The sequence below is a fragment of the Camellia sinensis genome, chromosome 6 (assembly GCF_055761805.1).
Source record: "Camellia sinensis isolate YWXY chromosome 6, ASM5576180v1, whole genome shotgun sequence".
Lineage (NCBI taxonomy): Eukaryota > Viridiplantae > Streptophyta > Magnoliopsida > Ericales > Theaceae > Camellia > Camellia sinensis.
Window position 1 is genome coordinate 124,352,874 of NC_138966.1, and position 17,133 is coordinate 124,370,006.

At 33.9% G+C, this 17,133-nt stretch overlaps 2 protein-coding genes across 3 annotated transcripts; both read right to left on the reverse strand.

The window, feature by feature from the left end:
- Positions 1–332: 332 nt before the first annotated feature.
- Positions 333–3,365, reverse strand: LOC114289603 (G-type lectin S-receptor-like serine/threonine-protein kinase LECRK3). The gene has a single exon (XM_028233352.2). It carries the CDS (start codon positions 3,085–3,087, stop codon positions 694–696), a length of 2,394 nt encoding a protein of 797 aa, XP_028089153.2. The 5' UTR covers positions 3,088–3,365; the 3' UTR covers positions 333–693.
- A 2,621-nt stretch (positions 3,366–5,986) lies between these two features.
- Positions 5,987–15,031, reverse strand: LACS9 (long chain acyl-CoA synthetase 9). 2 transcript variants are annotated; one of them, XM_028233354.2, is made up of 12 exons: positions 14,627–15,031; positions 12,079–12,546; positions 11,718–11,798; positions 10,674–10,943; positions 10,076–10,207; positions 9,778–9,951; positions 9,390–9,619; positions 9,018–9,135; positions 8,012–8,143; positions 7,770–7,904; positions 7,474–7,680; positions 5,987–6,458 (listed from the first exon to the last, which is right to left on the reverse strand). In XM_028233354.2, the coding sequence occupies exons 2-12, from the start codon at positions 12,523–12,525 to the stop codon at positions 6,291–6,293; spliced, it is 2,094 nt and encodes a 697-aa protein (XP_028089155.2). In that variant the 5' UTR covers positions 12,526–12,546; positions 14,627–15,031; the 3' UTR covers positions 5,987–6,290. The 2 variants fall into 2 exon arrangements, with proteins under 2 accessions (XP_028089155.2, XP_028089154.2); XM_028233353.2 differs by having other exon boundaries at positions 12,079–12,569; positions 14,627–14,906.
- Between the last annotated feature and the right edge of the window lie 2,102 nt (positions 15,032–17,133).

The following is a 17,133-nucleotide window of genomic DNA, read 5'->3' on the forward strand; positions in this document are numbered from 1 at the left end:
ACTCAAAAAGTAAAATATTTGTGAACAGATTTTTTAAAAATTCAAAAAATACACAAAATACATATATATAAAATATATATATATATATATAAGAGTACATTTTAATATTTGTAGCATTATTGAATTTTTTTAAAATCTCTTCACAAATATTTTACTTATTGAGTACATCTAGATTATATGCATCTAAAAAAATGATCAATATATTTTTTAAAAATTCACTAAAAATAAAAAAAAATACGAATTAAAAACTTAAAATTAAATTTTGAAAACTACATAACCAAACAAAGTAGACTTTGTAATTGTTTTGTTGGGAACTAATAATTTGAAAAATCATACATGTACATCATAAATGTTTTGCTCCAAAAAAAAGTTAAACACAACCAAATGATTATAGCAAGTGAAACAAAATACACAACAAACTTCATTGAAACTACATTTCTCAAACTCAGTGACAAGAAATCAAAACATTACACACTCAGGTGTATACGATTTCATCTCTACAACAAACATGTGGAATCCTAATTGGCAATATTTGCAGCTTTAGGTAATTGATACATTCTTAATGCAACAAAAATATCAATAATAACAAAATGGATCATGGGAATGGGAGCTGCGGTATGTCCCGCGAGTATAACTACACTGTCCAGTCCACAAATGTATACACTGGACAATCTGCCTCCCTATAAAAAAGGTTTATATAGCACTTAGAAAGGAAGTAGGATTAGGAGGCACTGGGATGTCTACGGTCCCTTCCAGCATCAGCATAACTTTCTTCATTAGAGGACGAAGTGATGGCTCATCCTGAATACACCAAAGCCCTACTTTAACCATTCTCTCTAATTTTCTCTTGTCAACCTCTTCATCACCCACTAGTTTACCAAGCTCATTGGCCTCAAAACAATCATAAACCCATTCTTGAAGGATAATTTCTTCCTCGGAAAGGCTCAACTCCAAACACTTGCGACAACATATGATCTCTAAAAGCATAACTCCAAAGCTATAAACATCAACTTTAACCGTTACTGGCACTTTCCGATGCCATTCAGGCGCGACATAACCCCTTGTTCCTCTAATCGCCGTGAAAGTGTTTGTTTGGTCTGGCTTCAAAAGCTTTGCCAAGCCAAAGTCAGAGATTTTGGCACGCCTATGCTCGTCCATAAGAATATTTTGGGGTTTTATATCACAATGAATGATTTGTGTCTCGCACTCTTCATGCAAGTAGAGTATCCCTCTGGCAACATCGAGAGCAATTCCAATCCTTTCTTGCCAACTTGGCCGGTTTTCGAGTGTGAAGATGAAATCTGCAAGTGATCCATTCCTCATGTACTCGTATACCAAAAGCCTATGAGGTCCCTCAAGGCAATAACCAATTAGGTGGACTAAGTTTCGATGATGGGTTCTCCCAATCACTTTTATTTCTGTCTGAAATTCTCTTTCGCCCTCTGTTAACACTTTATCTAGTCTCTTCACAGCTACATCCTTAGAGTTGTATGATATGATCCCTTTAAAAACAGTCCCAAATGCTCCTCTACCCAATTCCTCCTTGAATCCATTTGTAACTTGCTCTAACTCTGCCAAAGTAAAAGTTCGGAGAGCAACTTCCTCACCCAATTCAAGATTCCATTTTTCATCAACGATCTTTTTGTATGCCAAGAAGACATGATTTTTGTACACAAGGACTCCTGAAATTGCCAACACCATCAAGCCTAAGGCACTAAGTGAAATACCAATGATTAGGATGTCCACATGCAACTTTTTCTTTGCTTTCATGGGTGGATTATCTTGAGCTCCTGGAATAGCTTTCGTGATAGGTTCATCAGATGTACCCACCTTGATCAATGCAACGTTTGTATCGTCCAGATTTCTTTTTCCATATCTCAAAGGAAGCCTTTGTTTTTTGCATTGCCCGTCTTTGTATAGTGCGACTTCGCAATTGCAATCCTGAAGACAAACATCTTCACATTCCTGTCTAGAACTCAACTGTAGCGTGGAATATGAACTTTCGTCCCATACGGTGTTTTGCAATGCTGTTATGATGTTTCTAGTATTGCCATTGCCATCACCACCCGTCTTGTTGCAACTTTCTATAGTGAAATTTCTCACGCATCCGGAAGCCCAATTGCCTGGATTAACATAAGTGAATCCCGGAATACATTTACAATCAGCATTGGTATCCCGTAGAACACAGAACCCATTAAAGCCGCATTGGCCTAAAGGATCGCACTTATTCATAGTAGAATTCCACCAAATCGACCATTTACCATTCGAATCCAACGTATGTGAATAAGCTCTGACAATTCCGTCCACGTCAAGTCTCACCATATAAATCTTAGCTTCCTTTGTAGGTGGTTCTGCATCAGTTACATTGTGTATATTATTGCCTGTTGCATTGAGAATGTAGAGATGGCCATCAACGTCTAGATTCAATGTGCAATTATCTCCACTTCCAGTAGTGCCTGATTGCCAGTAAACATATTGCAACGCTATTCCAGACTGCGGAAGCGAGACGAGGTTCCCATCCGGTAGCAGCCCGAAACGATAATTTCCCGTGGAGTGGTCAGTTTCTGAAACACTGGAAATCAAGTCGGGTACTGACAACAAAATCTGGCCTGGCAAAAGGGTATCTGTTGCAGAATCAAAGCTCTGCCAGATTATCTTGTGATTAGAATCATAGAGTACAAAGTTGCCCGAGTCGAGCATGGAAGCTGAAGATGCAGGTTGGGTAATACCAGCGATGGAAATGTTTTGGGTTTGCGGTTGCTGCAGGATGAGGCTTCCTTCACTGGTTAAGGCCAAGGTTGCATTGCCTGGGACCGGAGGGTTGCCGCGATTGGCTGTCCAAACTACGGTCTTTTCTGGAATTCCAACAATGAAGACTCCTACAAGATAGCCATTGCGTTCCGGGTAGAATCCGAAGGCATAGAGACGGGAGGGTGACAACCATGAGGGGTTGGTGATGGGGGTTAGAGAGGAACCCAGGCTTATATTTGAGTGTTTTTGTGTTTGTTGTTGAGCTTGTACTCTAACTGTTTGAAACAATGGTGCAAAGAGAATTATGAGGAAGATTAAGGTAGTAGCATTAGCCATGGAAGCGAACAAAAGCTCTCTGCTGCTACTTAATTATTATAATTAGTATTGTGGCTCAACTGCTTTTTGATTTGAAGTTCTTGATTTGAAGTTCTTGTTGGAACCAGTCTTGTCTGCAATAAATTTACCAACAAGACTTGGACCAAATGAATGATGACCAGCGAAAAGTTTTGTGGCTACAAATTCGTAACCCCTAATAAGCTTAAACTTTCAACTAGAGTTTTTATTCCTCGCACACGAATTGAAAAATTGTGTTTCACTTAAATGGCTGCTCAGTCAATGGGGAAATTATAAAAAATAAAAATAAAGAATGATGATGACCAGTGAAAGTCTTGTGGCTATGAATTTGGGAAAATTATTCAATACTCTCGGAGCACCACGTGTCCATACTCCAAACCAATCAGCAATTAGTTAGCCCCATGTTGTCCCCCATGTCCAACATAAATCGTGGGCCCCTTGTGTCTCTCCACCAATCAAAACCTTATGGAGCACAACGTGTCCATACTCCGGGAGTACTGAATAATCACCCATGAATTTGTCCAATAAGCAGAAATGTTTGCTCAATCAACGTGGAAATTATAAAAATAAAAATAAAAAATGACACCGGTAATAAAATAAGTATTGAGTTTTTAATTTTGTTAATTTAAATTTTAATCTTTTAATTTAAGTATTTGTCTATTTTCGTTAAGTAAAATTAATTTAAAAAATTATTTAATCATTAAATTCAATGTAAGTGTATATAAAATGTTTAGAATATCTTTTTTCGTTGAATTTAATGACTAAAATATTATTTTTCAATCAGTTTTACTTAACAAAAATAGACAAATAGTCTAAATTGAAAATAAATTAAAAGATTAAGGTTTAAATTAATAATAAAATTAAAAATTAAAAATTTATTTTGTTGCAAGAGTCAAACATTAAATTATTTTTTTTTTATAATCTCTCCAAAATCAATTGCTGTACTTGGAAAAATGATTTGCAAATTGTAAAACATCCAAACAAGTCAAGTTTCAACATTCAAATTGTACATAACACTTCTTCCATGGAAAAGAGAGTTCAAAATCGTGTGATTTATTTTTTACAAAGCACCTAACACTTCTTTTGTGGAAAGAGAGTCTGAAACCGTGTGATTTATTTCTTACAAAGCATCATCATTTTGCTTCCAAAAATTTCTACTCTAGAAGATCCGGACGCGTATTAAAATCAAAATAAATCTTGTGTTAATTAGTCCAGGCCATAGCCAAAGTTATTTTGTTTCTTCACTTCTTGTTTCATCAATTTGTACACCCTCATATGATGTTGCTTGTACCTTGACATAGTAGATTTGTTTGTGTTTCAAGTTAGATCCCAAAACAAATTCCATTTCCTAATTTAATTTAACTTGAATTTCTAAAAATAATTACAGAAGTAATACCAAAATAAATAAGTTGTGTCTAAGAAATTGACAAATCTAACCAGAATAGAGCACTAACAATCTTCTCGACGAAACAGTTCTTTCTTTGTACTTTCTTACGTTTCTTTCTTTGTACTTTCTTTGTAATGTAAGACCCAACGACTCAAGCATATTCACTAAACAACAATGATTCATCCCCTTTTCCTCCCACCCCCTTTGATCCCCTTTCTCTCTCATTGGTTACATTTTCTTTTTCTTTTTCTTTTTCTTTTTTTTCCTGCTCCTCCAATTACCACCCGCCACGTTGCAAAGGGGGTGAGGGGGTGACCCCCAAAAGGGGGTCCCAAGCATTATTCTTCACTAAAAACCCAAAATTATAATAGGCAAATTTTAAAAAATAAAAAAAAAATACAAAATTACTTTTACCAAACTCTCATTTCGCTTTTCCAAGCTCAGTCCTCTTTTGACAAAGAGAATAAAAGAAAATTTTTAACCTTTTAACTTTTTTACATCATACCATCTCTTTATTTTTTAAGAAATTTAGCCAAAATTCTTTCATTAGACCCTTGTTTGGTGAAAACGATAGTTCAATTCATTTTACTTCATAAACTCTCGAAGGAAAAAACACATAATTAAGGATAAAATAAAATATTTTCTTTTTTTTTCTTGAACAATATTGCCAAAATAAAATAACATGTTATTGTCAAAAAAAATAACATGTTACTGTGAGACAAAGTATTATGTTACTATTACTGTTTACATCAATTTCGACAATAATAATATATATATATATATATATTTTTTTTAAAGAATTTCATAATTAACATAGATCTTGTTTGATAGATCTTGATAAAAGAATTCTAAAAATACTAATTTTATTTAAAACTAACATCTACATCAAAAGTTATATTATTTTAAAATTTAATATTTTAATAGTAACTATATGTGTTAGACTTTTTAACAAAAAAAACTGTTTGTACTTATCCTTAATAGACTAAAATTTTATTATGAAGAGATTTTGACCAAATCTCCCTTATTTTTCTACACATTTTTTCAAAAAAAAACTCCAAAAAAAAATCAAAAAATCAACTTTAACCCACTTTCCAAAACAAGCCATAATTTAAAAATCTCTGCACCTAATTTCAATTACTTTTGGATTGAAAAGGCTTTTGAATTATCTCATGGACAACCACCACCCCTTACCACCATCATCCCTATCCTACCACCATCGTTGCTGGTGCTGCTACCACCCCCACCCCCACCCCCACCCCCACCACCATTGCTTCCACCACCACTCATTTGAAAATAATATAAATGCATGTAATGCAATTCCCATTAATTTGAAAGGTTTAAGTAATTATTTTCATATGGCAAAATGATCATGTGCACATGATTTATACCACAAAAAAGTACAGTGAAATTTGCTCCCAAAACAAAAAAGCACTTTCTAAGTCAAATTCAGTCATAATAAAAAGGAAATTTGAATCTTGCAGTTTCACACTGAAATAACTAAATAGCTATCCCATGAATATAATGTATGGTAGCTCTTCTATTCAACTCAAAACATGTAAATAAATAATCATCATCCTAATTTTTTCCATAATTACTTCAGCCACAAGAGATTGAAGAAATTGAAGAGACTACTTGGAAATTGTACAACAGCAGGAAGGAAAAAAAGACCATTCCCAAAAAATAAATAAAAGAGAGACAAATTGTATATGAATGAACTGTGGCGACTTATGCATAGTTTGGTCCATTAAGCAAAATTTTTCACAATCTCCATAAGAGATCACCTTTTCTTCTGAACAATTCATGATCTGTATAGCTGAGCAAGGTCCTCAGAGAATGCTTTCCTAATAGTGTCCCTCTTGATCTTAAGTGCAGCGGTGACTAGGCCAGATTCGGGAGTCCACGGTTCAGAGAGCAATTTGATCTTTGTGGGGATCTCAAACTTCTCCAGACGTGCCTGCTTCGCTGCCTGTGCAATGAGGAAAAAAGGAAGAAAAAAATAAATGAAAAATAATAATTCAAGAAAAAGATAAAGCTACCAAGACAACTAAATTTCTTCAAGATAAAGCTATTGTTTGGGAATACATTTTGGTTGGTGTGCCTTGATGCACACAATACAACAGTAAATGGATAAATAACCAATGCATCCAAATTGATATTACTATTCAGATCATGGATTTCCAAAGGGAAGATTTGCGAAGGGCAAAGAAAAGCAATGGGATTTGTGGGGAAAAAAAATATTTATTTATGTTCCTTTCACTTTTCTCTTTATCTCCTCAAATCCCTTCACAAAGCCAAGATCCAAACAGGTTAGATGTCCTGCGGCTTAATTGAACCAGATTTCTCTCCCATTCCTTCTTGAAGTTAGCAGGAAAGAAGAAAGAGTAACGCTATAATGACCATCTATTTCTACCATCATCTCTTACCATATGATGTGTCAGCCTAGTTATCAGCACAAGAGATTACACACTAGTAGTGGAACACGCTAGGCCAAATATGTGTTGAAAGTAAGATGGTAAGCATAACATGGTATATGTGGGCATTATTAAAGAAGAAGTGAAAGAGTTCAATTCAGTGATGAGCCAAAGAAGAAGGCAAGTTGAGTGAAGGGCCAGGGAAGAGTAAGGCAACCTACTAGACTCAACTGGCCTTTTGAAAAAAATATGACGTGTAACTGTAAAAACAAATTTTAGGAAAAGATCGATTGAAGTACAAGCATTTGGCTATTCCAGAACAGTCATCAATGGGGTCATGACTTTCTGTTACAATGAAGAGTTAAATTTCGACTATACGAGCCACGGCCATAAAAGCAGGGTAATTTGCCAAAAAAATGAGCTGCTTTGCCACAAAAAATGAATTCTAAAACTGCCTCGTTGCTTGATATTAACTTAGTTGATCATTTTCAAAATAGCAAAATCATTAAGTAGATTAACCTTGACCAAAAAATGTCCAAAAATCGTGAAAAAAAATAGTTATCTGATTACCTTCACGAGTGACCCATGCACTTCCTTCACAGTTTCTTCCTTTTGGCACAAATCCGCAAAATCAACAAAAGCAATTCCTTGCTTCAAAGCCCAGCCTTCCACTGTGGGCTGTGAAGCTAACACAAGAGCCACACAGTAACTACGGAAAGAGTCAGCATGCAACATAATATTGTCAACATAAGGGCTGATCATTAGGGCAGCCTCAACCTGCACACGAAACATCAGTCTCCAATGAAAACCTTGTTAAAAAAAAGAAAAAGAAAAAAAGGAATCACATCATTTTAAAGCATTCATACCTTTCCCAAGGAGACATATTCTCCATGCTGAAGTTTAACAATGTCCTTTTTACGGTCTATTATCTCAAGGCAACCATCAGAATGGAACTGCCCTACGTCACCCGTGTAAAACCACCTCATTCCTCTCTCATCAACCTTTTTGCAACAAAATATTGACACAGTTCATTGACCCCATCAAACAATTTTTCTCTCATAGGTAGTGTTAAACAAGACAAAATGAGTAAGAAATTTTAGTATTCTACCTTGTACACTTCCTTTGTTTTCGCCTCATTCTTAAAATATCCAACTGTAACATTTGGGCCCCCAATAACTATTTCCCCTCGAGACATCGGTGAATCACTTGTTAAATATCCACCCTCACGCCAATCTATCAACTGAAATGCAGAAGATGTTGAGTTAATGACCAAGAATCAATATATCCGTTGAACATAGTAACCACAACTAGACCATCATTCTTGAGAAGGTAGTATCCAAAGTATACTACACAAGAGACGGCGTATGCTAAGTGTGAGAACCTAAAAAGCTCTGTAGGTTGGTCTCTCTTTTTATGCGTCCGATGATGTCAAAGACATCTGGGGTCCTAATTTGAAATAAAATTTCATAATTACGGACAATTTGAAGACACTTGGGGACATCCTACAACATGGTCTATGTGGTAAATCTTTTAAGAGAAGCAACATCCAACATTCTTGGATATCCAGCTCACTCCCCAAATGTGTCTTGAAACATTTTTAAAATCAGATATCATATATATGACCAGTACAAGGTGAATTATGTAATGGACACTTTAATATAGGAAAAAATAAAAATGTCAAATAATAAAAGTTGCAAGAAAGCAAAAAATAGTGGTATGCATTATTTGTGGAGCTTCATTTTACACATTTTGCAATTGTAAATACAATTTGTTATATTATATCAGGTAACACTTCAAAATTTACTAATATCGATACAAAACAGATTGAATCAATTTCATTTCAAAGGGAACAGTAATCACCGATTGGAATTCCTTCCAATCACCAGTGCTTTATTTGGTTCAGAATGAAGTGAATGGATTCCATCAAAATATTTGTTCTCATATTTGGTTCACTTAAAAAATGATGGAAAATGCATTGCAAATGGAACCATCATTCACCAATATAAGGCAATGATCATTTCATACAAAAATAAGGAATGACAATTCCATTTCGCTCCAGCTCATTCCAGTGAACCAAACACTATCTAAGAGTTCCAATCAAAACATTGAGGTACCTTAATAAACGAGCAAGGAAGCGGAGCACCAACACGGCCAACAGATGAATCATCATACTCTGAAAATGTCCCACCAGCACAAGTCTCAGTAAGACCATACCCTTGACCTATTGGAGCACTGGAAATAAGATCCAGATAGAAGGCAAGATAAGAATACAAATCCACAAGGGAAAAAAGAAAAAAAAAATGTCATATCTTACAAGAGGAAGAGTATCAGATCATATTACCCAAATTTTAGTATAACATATCACATGGGTCAAGTAAATGAACTTGCATGAAATTATCACAAAATTATTAAACGCCTTTAAAAGTTGAGCTATAAAAGCTACAAAGAGTAAAAAGATCAACCAAAATATGTGAATCCATACTAACCCCATACAAATGTTGATAAATCTTTGAGTATCACCAGATAGTGGAGCACCTCCAGACAGCACAAAACGGATGTGACCACCCAAAATTGCTCGGACCTTTCTAAACACAAGAAAGTTCCACAAAAGTCTTTCTAGGCCCCATGCCCCAAACCAACTGCCATTCATCGCAGACAACCGGCGTGCATAGGCCAAATCAAACAATTTCTTTGATAGTCCACCAGTTGTATCTACCTGAAAGTTTTAGTAAAACACACTACTTGTGTAAATCACTTTGTTTACAAAAAAAAAAAAAAAATTGGAAGGAAAAAGAACGTAAAATATAAAAGATAGTACATGCATACGTACACAAGCAAATATACATATGTATGTGAAAGAAAAATTCAACCAACCTTCTTCCGCACACCATCTCGAACACGGTCAAGAATTGCTGGGACAGCTGTCATCAACGTAGGCCTTAACATAGAAGCATCCCCTTTTGTTCCCCTCTTTATCTTGCTGGATGTATCAGTAAGTGTCAAAGGGGAACCATATCCTATAGAACTACCAACAGCGGATATTACATTCTGCAAAATAAAAATGAAATTGTCAAAATAGTGCACAGAACCAAGTCTTCAGCACCAAATCTGACAATTCCTCATCAAACTAGTTCAGCTACAGAGACCAACAAGTCTAAAAGATTCAACAAACCTCAGCTGCTAATTCAAGTATATGAGCCAAAGGTAGGTATGCTAAATAAACATCCTTGTCTCCAAGGCCGGGAACAATTGTCATAACAGCAGAAATTGTAGCGAGAACATTTCCATGTGTCATCATTACACCCTGCATGAAGTGGAAGTCATATTGATGATTCAGGCTTCAGTAAGCATTTAATAAGATATTCAAAAACAAAAGAATAATGCAAACAATAATTTCGAAAAGTTAAACGCTGATTTAGGAGAACATGAAACAAAGAAGAGAATTGAAGTTGTAAAGTTTTTACCAGATGCCTCAAAATTATTTCTGTAAGCATGTCATATTGACATATTCAAATACAATAAGAAACGGTCTTCAATATATCACAGATAACAAATGTGGAAAAATGTCTATAGCTTCGGACCGCTTATCCTACTGACAGTTACAATCAGCAAATCCCCCAGGCTACCTCTTAGATAATTAAATTTTCGTAGCCGAAGCCCCTAAGATATGCATCACAGCATACTGGGGAAAAGGCTGATGCAATGAATAACATAAGACGAACAATCTAACATGAATGATATGATCTGAAAGAAATGGATCTTCAACCAACCTTGGGTAAACCAGTGCTCCCACTGGTATACATGATCACAGCTATGTCAGCTGAAAGAGGTAAATCTGCATCAACAGGATTCTCTCGCCCAAGTTTCTCTACATCAGAAAATGAAGTAATTGTCCAGCTACTGCTCCTCTCAATTAATAAGTCATTCGATGGAATCTCATCATCCATGCAGATAATACGTTTTACTGTGTCGAGTTGCCCACTAATGCCTAAAATTTTCTTCATTTCTTTGTGCCCACAGATCACTGTTGTGACTTCTGTCTGGAGAACAAGTTAAATTTGAAGTGAGAAAATATGTTGCCATGAGTCTGTAACAAGGAAATAATTTTTGAATGCATGCAAAACTAAAAGATTTTATAAAAATAAAAAGATAAAGAAAAGGAACTGAATTAATTAATTAACAATGCAGTAAGAACGGATGTACAAGTGGGATGACAAGGATGCGATCAATTTAAGATGACCAAAGGAAAATTTTAAAGCTAACCGATTAGCCTTCACTTGCCAATTTCGAACATGGAAACATATTGATATTGTGCAATTACTCTTGTCTAAAGCTCCACTAAAGTAAAGTCGAAGTTGTCTCAAGTTTCAACCATACAAACATTGGTTCCCATATGAAATTCAAGATTTTTCAATAAAAATGTGAGTGTCGAATTAGAAGAGTAGAAGAATTCAAGCAGAAAAATGTGAAAACAAAAAATTTATGGATCAAAAGGTCAATAGATTTATTGAGCGTGTTCTGCATTCAATGGAGGCAAGCCTGGTTCACTTAAAACTTAGAGACACATTTAAGAAGAAGCCACTTTTAAGTGGTACAAAACAGTGCATGATTTAAATGCACTTATCTAGGAACCACTTCAATTTTTTCCATTTTCAAGATCAACACATACCAGAGTTATTAAACAGACTATAAGGCCATCTCAGTTGATTGCACAACTAGTAATATAAATCTGAAAATGACAAATAACATCCAATACAAAATATGAGCACACACAAAGCTTGCTTATATGTATGAAGAGACAGAGAGAGAGAGACCTCATTTAATGAGTGACATAGAGCCTCCTCCCCCAAAGAAGCGTACATGGTAACAACAGTGACATTGCGCCTGAAGCAACCCTGATACAACAACCCACATTTACCATTCCATAAAAAAGTCATTAGCAGACATAGAATTTGCATAATAATTAGAGAAAAGAAAACAAGACGGCTTAAGATGTAACTCAATTGCACTATCTCTAAGAAATAATACTGCAGAAGAAAGGCAGTAAACTAGAATCAAATCAAAACTTACAATAGACTCAGTTATCACTTCTAATAACAATTGGATCAACAAAAAAACCATGACCTGAATAAGAAAGTGGTGTGTTTTAATGCACCAAGACAATAAGGTGAGCACCTGCAGAGCAATAAACCACTCTTCTCGTGTATCAGCAAAGATTGCTACCCGTTCTTCCCTATTATGCCCAAGTTGTGTCAAACCAGAAGCAAAATTGCACACAGCTTCAAACACTTGGCCATAGCTTAACCACTCATAATCCCCCAAATGAAGCTTCTCAAAGGACCTTCCATCTTCAGACTTTTCTGTCTCCCTTGCAATCAATCTTCGAGTTCCAAGTAACCTCTTGTTTCGGTGCTGCTTACATGATTGCTCAAAAAGCTCTGCTAGTGTTGAGATACCTTCCCATGCTGTTATCACTGGGGAAGTAAAACGATAGTTTCGAATTGCATACCCGGGTTCACCACAAACATCAACGGGCAACCCTCGTTTCTTCTCATTCTTGGAATTCCGAATCAAAAGAGTAAATACAAGAGGAACAAGAACGCCTACAAGATAAGGACTCATTTTCCAATAACTGTGCAGCCCCTGCAGAACCAACCAATTTGAATCTAGCAAAACAAAATTATAACCATTAAGTCTATTAATGCATATGATATGTTTACCAGAGAAAAGTAATGTCTCAAAAATATATATATATATATATATATTAGGAAAAGAAAAACTAAAAATAGACTACAAAATGCAAATGCAAGTGCCATTCACTTGCAAAAATCAACAAGGAATGGTTCAAATATAAAAGATGCCTCTTAATACAATAAAATTAGAATCATCACTGTAAAATAAACAGGAAAATGACTCCTATATAAATACATTTTGGTAAAATCAAATTGGCTACTAATATAATATCTAATCAGACAGTTGACTTTCATATAAAATTCAAATTGTTTTGTATTAATGTGCTCAATTTTTAGGAAACATATAGACTCAACAATCATTGGAAAGTACTGAAGTTATATGTTGAACCTTCCAAAGCAAACAAACTAAAGGCATGTTTGACACCAGAACTAAGTGCTAAAAAAATGTACACATTTAGTGGTGTGATAACACCTACAACTCAAATCTGAAATTTCACTAAAAAAAAGGGGACTTAAATTTAATTCATAAACATTCAACTTATCCTAAATGTCAAACATGCTTGGTTTTAAATTTAAATCTTAATTGAAATTTTTTTTGTTTTTTTTTCAAAATCCAGTACTTCAGAACCAATACTTCAATACTAGTTTTTTAGTTTTCTCAAAAAGCAGCCCTAAGACATTGCCAATACTGCCGCATAGTAAATCATGTTTTGGAATATCGAGTAGTTCATTCCATGTCTCATGAAAAAAAAATATATTACAAAATGTATTATACCATTCCACAGATTCGTCGAATAGTATCCTTAAAACATCATTAAAACAGATTTGTTTGAAACATAAGTTAATTAAAATTAGATAATTAAAGAGAGTGTTGTGATGGGTGGGCCTGGCGTAGCAGTAAAGCTACCCCTTGGTGACCTGGTGGTCACGGATTCTAGTCACGGAAACAATCTCTCCGTTTGCGGGGATAAGGCTGCGTACATCAACCCTTCCCCAGACCTCGCTTAAGCGGGAGCTTCGTGCACTGGGTATGCCCTTTAAAGAGAGTGTCATATTGTATGAAGCATTTGCCACCGTAATTATTCAATGTGGTACTATAATCATGATGTTTAATATCAGATTTAAGATTACTCAGACGTGTAAAGCTAGTCTATCTTTAGGAAATCCACTCCACTCAAAATTCAATGAATGTATCTCAAATGTTATACAAAACAAAAACAGAGTCAACATCTCTCACAAGATGATCACTAGTGATGACCCCAGAAGACAATCCCTCCAGCAAAATGTCAACTTAAAAAAGGTTTAACACACCATGCCCAACATTTGATAGGAAGCAACTCCAGCAAGGTTAGTCAAAATAGCTAATATGGAGATGCAGTTATATATCAGACGGTACTAGCCAATAAATATTGATGAATAAGGGTATCGGAAGTCGAAATCCTGATATTTAAAACCCTGTGACACAGTATGAAAAAGCAGATATCATTTAGAGAGAAGCACATAAATGAACTCCTTATACAATCTCACACTCGTTCACCATTACAAGATCATCCCATCAGTGCACAATGGCATGCAGGGACACAGACTTCACTAATATAAATGCATTCAAGTGCAGCTTCTGGCAAGCTGAAAGATAATCAGAAAACCACAAAGGACAAAAGCATCATTTCCAATAATCATTTTTTTCTGCTTAACAAAAAGTTATATCAAACATTTTCGCATAAATTCCCAAAATTTAAAACACACACACACACACCCCATAAACTGCACCAAACAGGCCATAAGCTAAAGCACTAGACCCATTTACAAAAACACATATCTTCTTGTATTGAAATTCAAGCACAATGAACTCTACATATACATTGGTACAGGACTGAATTCAATGGCCTAACTACAAGGAAAACATAAACAGAGCAACAATAGTCAACTAAAAGACCAAACTAGTAAATAATAAAATGACAAAAGAATCAAAACCCAGAAAAACCCATTTCCAAAAATTGATAAATAGTCAAAAAAACAAAAATACATACCTTCAAATTCTGATTTCACAAAACAAGTTTCTGAAAACAAAAACAAAATTCAGATGATCAGCATTACCAGAGCCCAAACAATGGGCTGTAAACTAGGGCTTTTTCAGAGATCAGAGAAGTTCATGGAGAACCCAGAGATCGAAGAACAAGGTGTTAAATAGGAGTTTGGCTGGGCGGAGAGATCGAGGGTAGAGCAGTTGAAGTCTCCGAAGTAAACTAATTTTCGGCGTTTTTTGTTATTTTATTTTTGTGTTCTGATTCTGAATGTAAATATAAATGAGTTTCAAAATTACTGAAAATGATGACTTGTTTTGTTGGGGGGCCATACACGTGGATTTTTTAGGTTTAAATTGGTGCGAAATCTGAACCGTTCAATCGTATGATGGAGAGAGCTGGATGTGGTGCATGAGGTCCATACGTCTTCGTGAATGATATACTTTAAATTTTTTAAAAAAAAGAAAAAAAAAAAGAAAATGTTTGTGAGCCGTTCTTACAAATCTATTCATAATAATGTATTAGGATATATATTAATTTTTAATTTATTACACATTTAATAATAGAGGATTCAACTTGTTTGCCACGTTATTACAGATGAATTTATAAATATAAATGTACGAGTCACTAACAATATTCAAAAAAAATCAATTAAATCATAATTTTTTAATTATTCAATTTAAATTTTAAATTTTTTAAATGATATTAATTTCAACCATTTGTTAGGAGTTATTTGGAAAGTGTTAGATTAGTATACTTTTTATATATATAAAAAAATATGTGAAATGTAGGTTAGGGTTAATGTGATAGAGAGATGATATGACCTAAATAAGATGATTGTAACCCAAATAAAATAATGTGTTAAAATAATATATACTATTTTAACACATACTAAACAAATAATTATATAACTAGAACATAGGCAATTAGATAATTTAATCACTTTTTGTCTATAGTGATGAATGACAGCATGGTTATGAATTGGCGAAGAAAAGAGATGGATTGTAGTGAATTGAGGAATGGAAGGAGTAGCGATGGATGGAAAAAATAGATTGAGTGATAACAGTCGATTAGAGAAAAATGAGAGGTGATGCTTGACAATGGTAAATGTGAGAATTGACTATCAATAGTAATTAAGGGAAAATAAAAATAATTAAATTATCTAAATTATTCATTTTTCATTAGTTACAACTAAGCGATGCAAGTGGATGGTTATAATGATATCATTTAAAAAATTGTGGGAATTACTTGGCAGTGGGAGATAGAAAAAAAAAAAAATTTATAAAGACATAACAGTGCAAGTAAATTTGTGGTGGGGTGTAAGTAAAAATCTGTGGGGGTGTGAGTCTCACTTTCATCCCATCATATTTATGTATTTTCTTTTTCACTATTTAACTGTTAAGTAATTTTTCCTAAAAAATTTAAGATTTAAATTTAAATAATTAAAAAAATTAGCTTGAAGTCAGCATAAACAAAGAATATGTGAATGCTATTGTTAAAAAAATATCACTGTTGAAATCGAAATTTTGAGTGGATCACTTCATACATAATTGTGTAAGAGGCCTATAAATTGCTTCTCTGTTGTTATTTGTTATTTTAAGGTAACAAAATAATAAAAAATACTAATTAACTAGAAAGTTTGTCAATCGTAATAAAAGAAAGATGAACCCTAAGAATATTAGTGAAATTTTACTATGTTAATGGAAAATGGACTTTTGATTCTTGTTTGACTAGAAAATGAAATTGATTACACGAAAGTATGATTTTGATTTAATATTAAGAAAATAATGAAGAATTTTTATGTGTGTTTTCATATTTGCTATATATAGTTATATTTATTAACAATAAAATTCTAATTATGAGAGATGCCGTCTTGATCCTCTCTTTTTTATTTCGAACGCGAAAAAGGAATGTTTTATGGGATATCATTAGGATTGCAAATGAGCCAAGTCAAGTCAAGTTTTGGTACGTTTGAACTTGTTTATTAAGATTTTAATAAGTTCAAATTTGAGTTCAAACTCAATAAAAATTTAACAAATCGAGCTCAAGCTGAGTTGACTTAGGCTTAATTCGAGCTCGAACCTATTCACAAGCCTTAACAACTAAAAAAATTTATAGATTCATACTTCTGTATGAGACTAAAGTTACAATTAAAATTTTGATTATACAATTATATATACAATATATATATATATATAAACATACTAAAAAAAAGTTAATATTTTACCAAAATAATAATATCTACCGCCACTATTATATAAATGTACAATTTATAGTTAATTATTATTTACATTTATATTTTTTAAATATATAAACAGCATATTTATCTTATTTTTTATACATATTTTTACATTATTTACTATATAAATAATAAATGTTAAACGAGCCGATTAACGAGCCAAACTTTAATATGTTTAGGTTCATTTATTAAAAATTTAAACTTAAGCTCAAGCGCAAAAAAAAATTAAACAAATCGAGTTTAAACGAACTCTTATCAAGCTGAGTTCGAGTTT

Bases quoted from the DNA above. Each gene is read 5' to 3' on its own strand.
- LACS9 (XM_028233354.2), bottom strand. From the start codon at position 12,525: ATGAGTCCTTATCTTGTAGGCGTTCTTGTTCCTCTTGTATTTACTCTT. The intron at 7,681-7,769 runs GTATGAATGCTT...TTTCGTGTGCAG, and splicing joins AATATGTCTCCTTGGGAAAG to GTTGAGGCTGCCCTAATGAT. The intron at 6,459-7,473 runs GTAATCAGATAA...CTCATTGCACAG, and splicing joins TGCATGGGTCACTCGTGAAG to GCAGCGAAGCAGGCACGTCT.
- LOC114289603 (XM_028233352.2), bottom strand. From the start codon at position 3,087: ATGGCTAATGCTACTACCTTAATCTTCCTCATAATTCTCTTTGCACCA.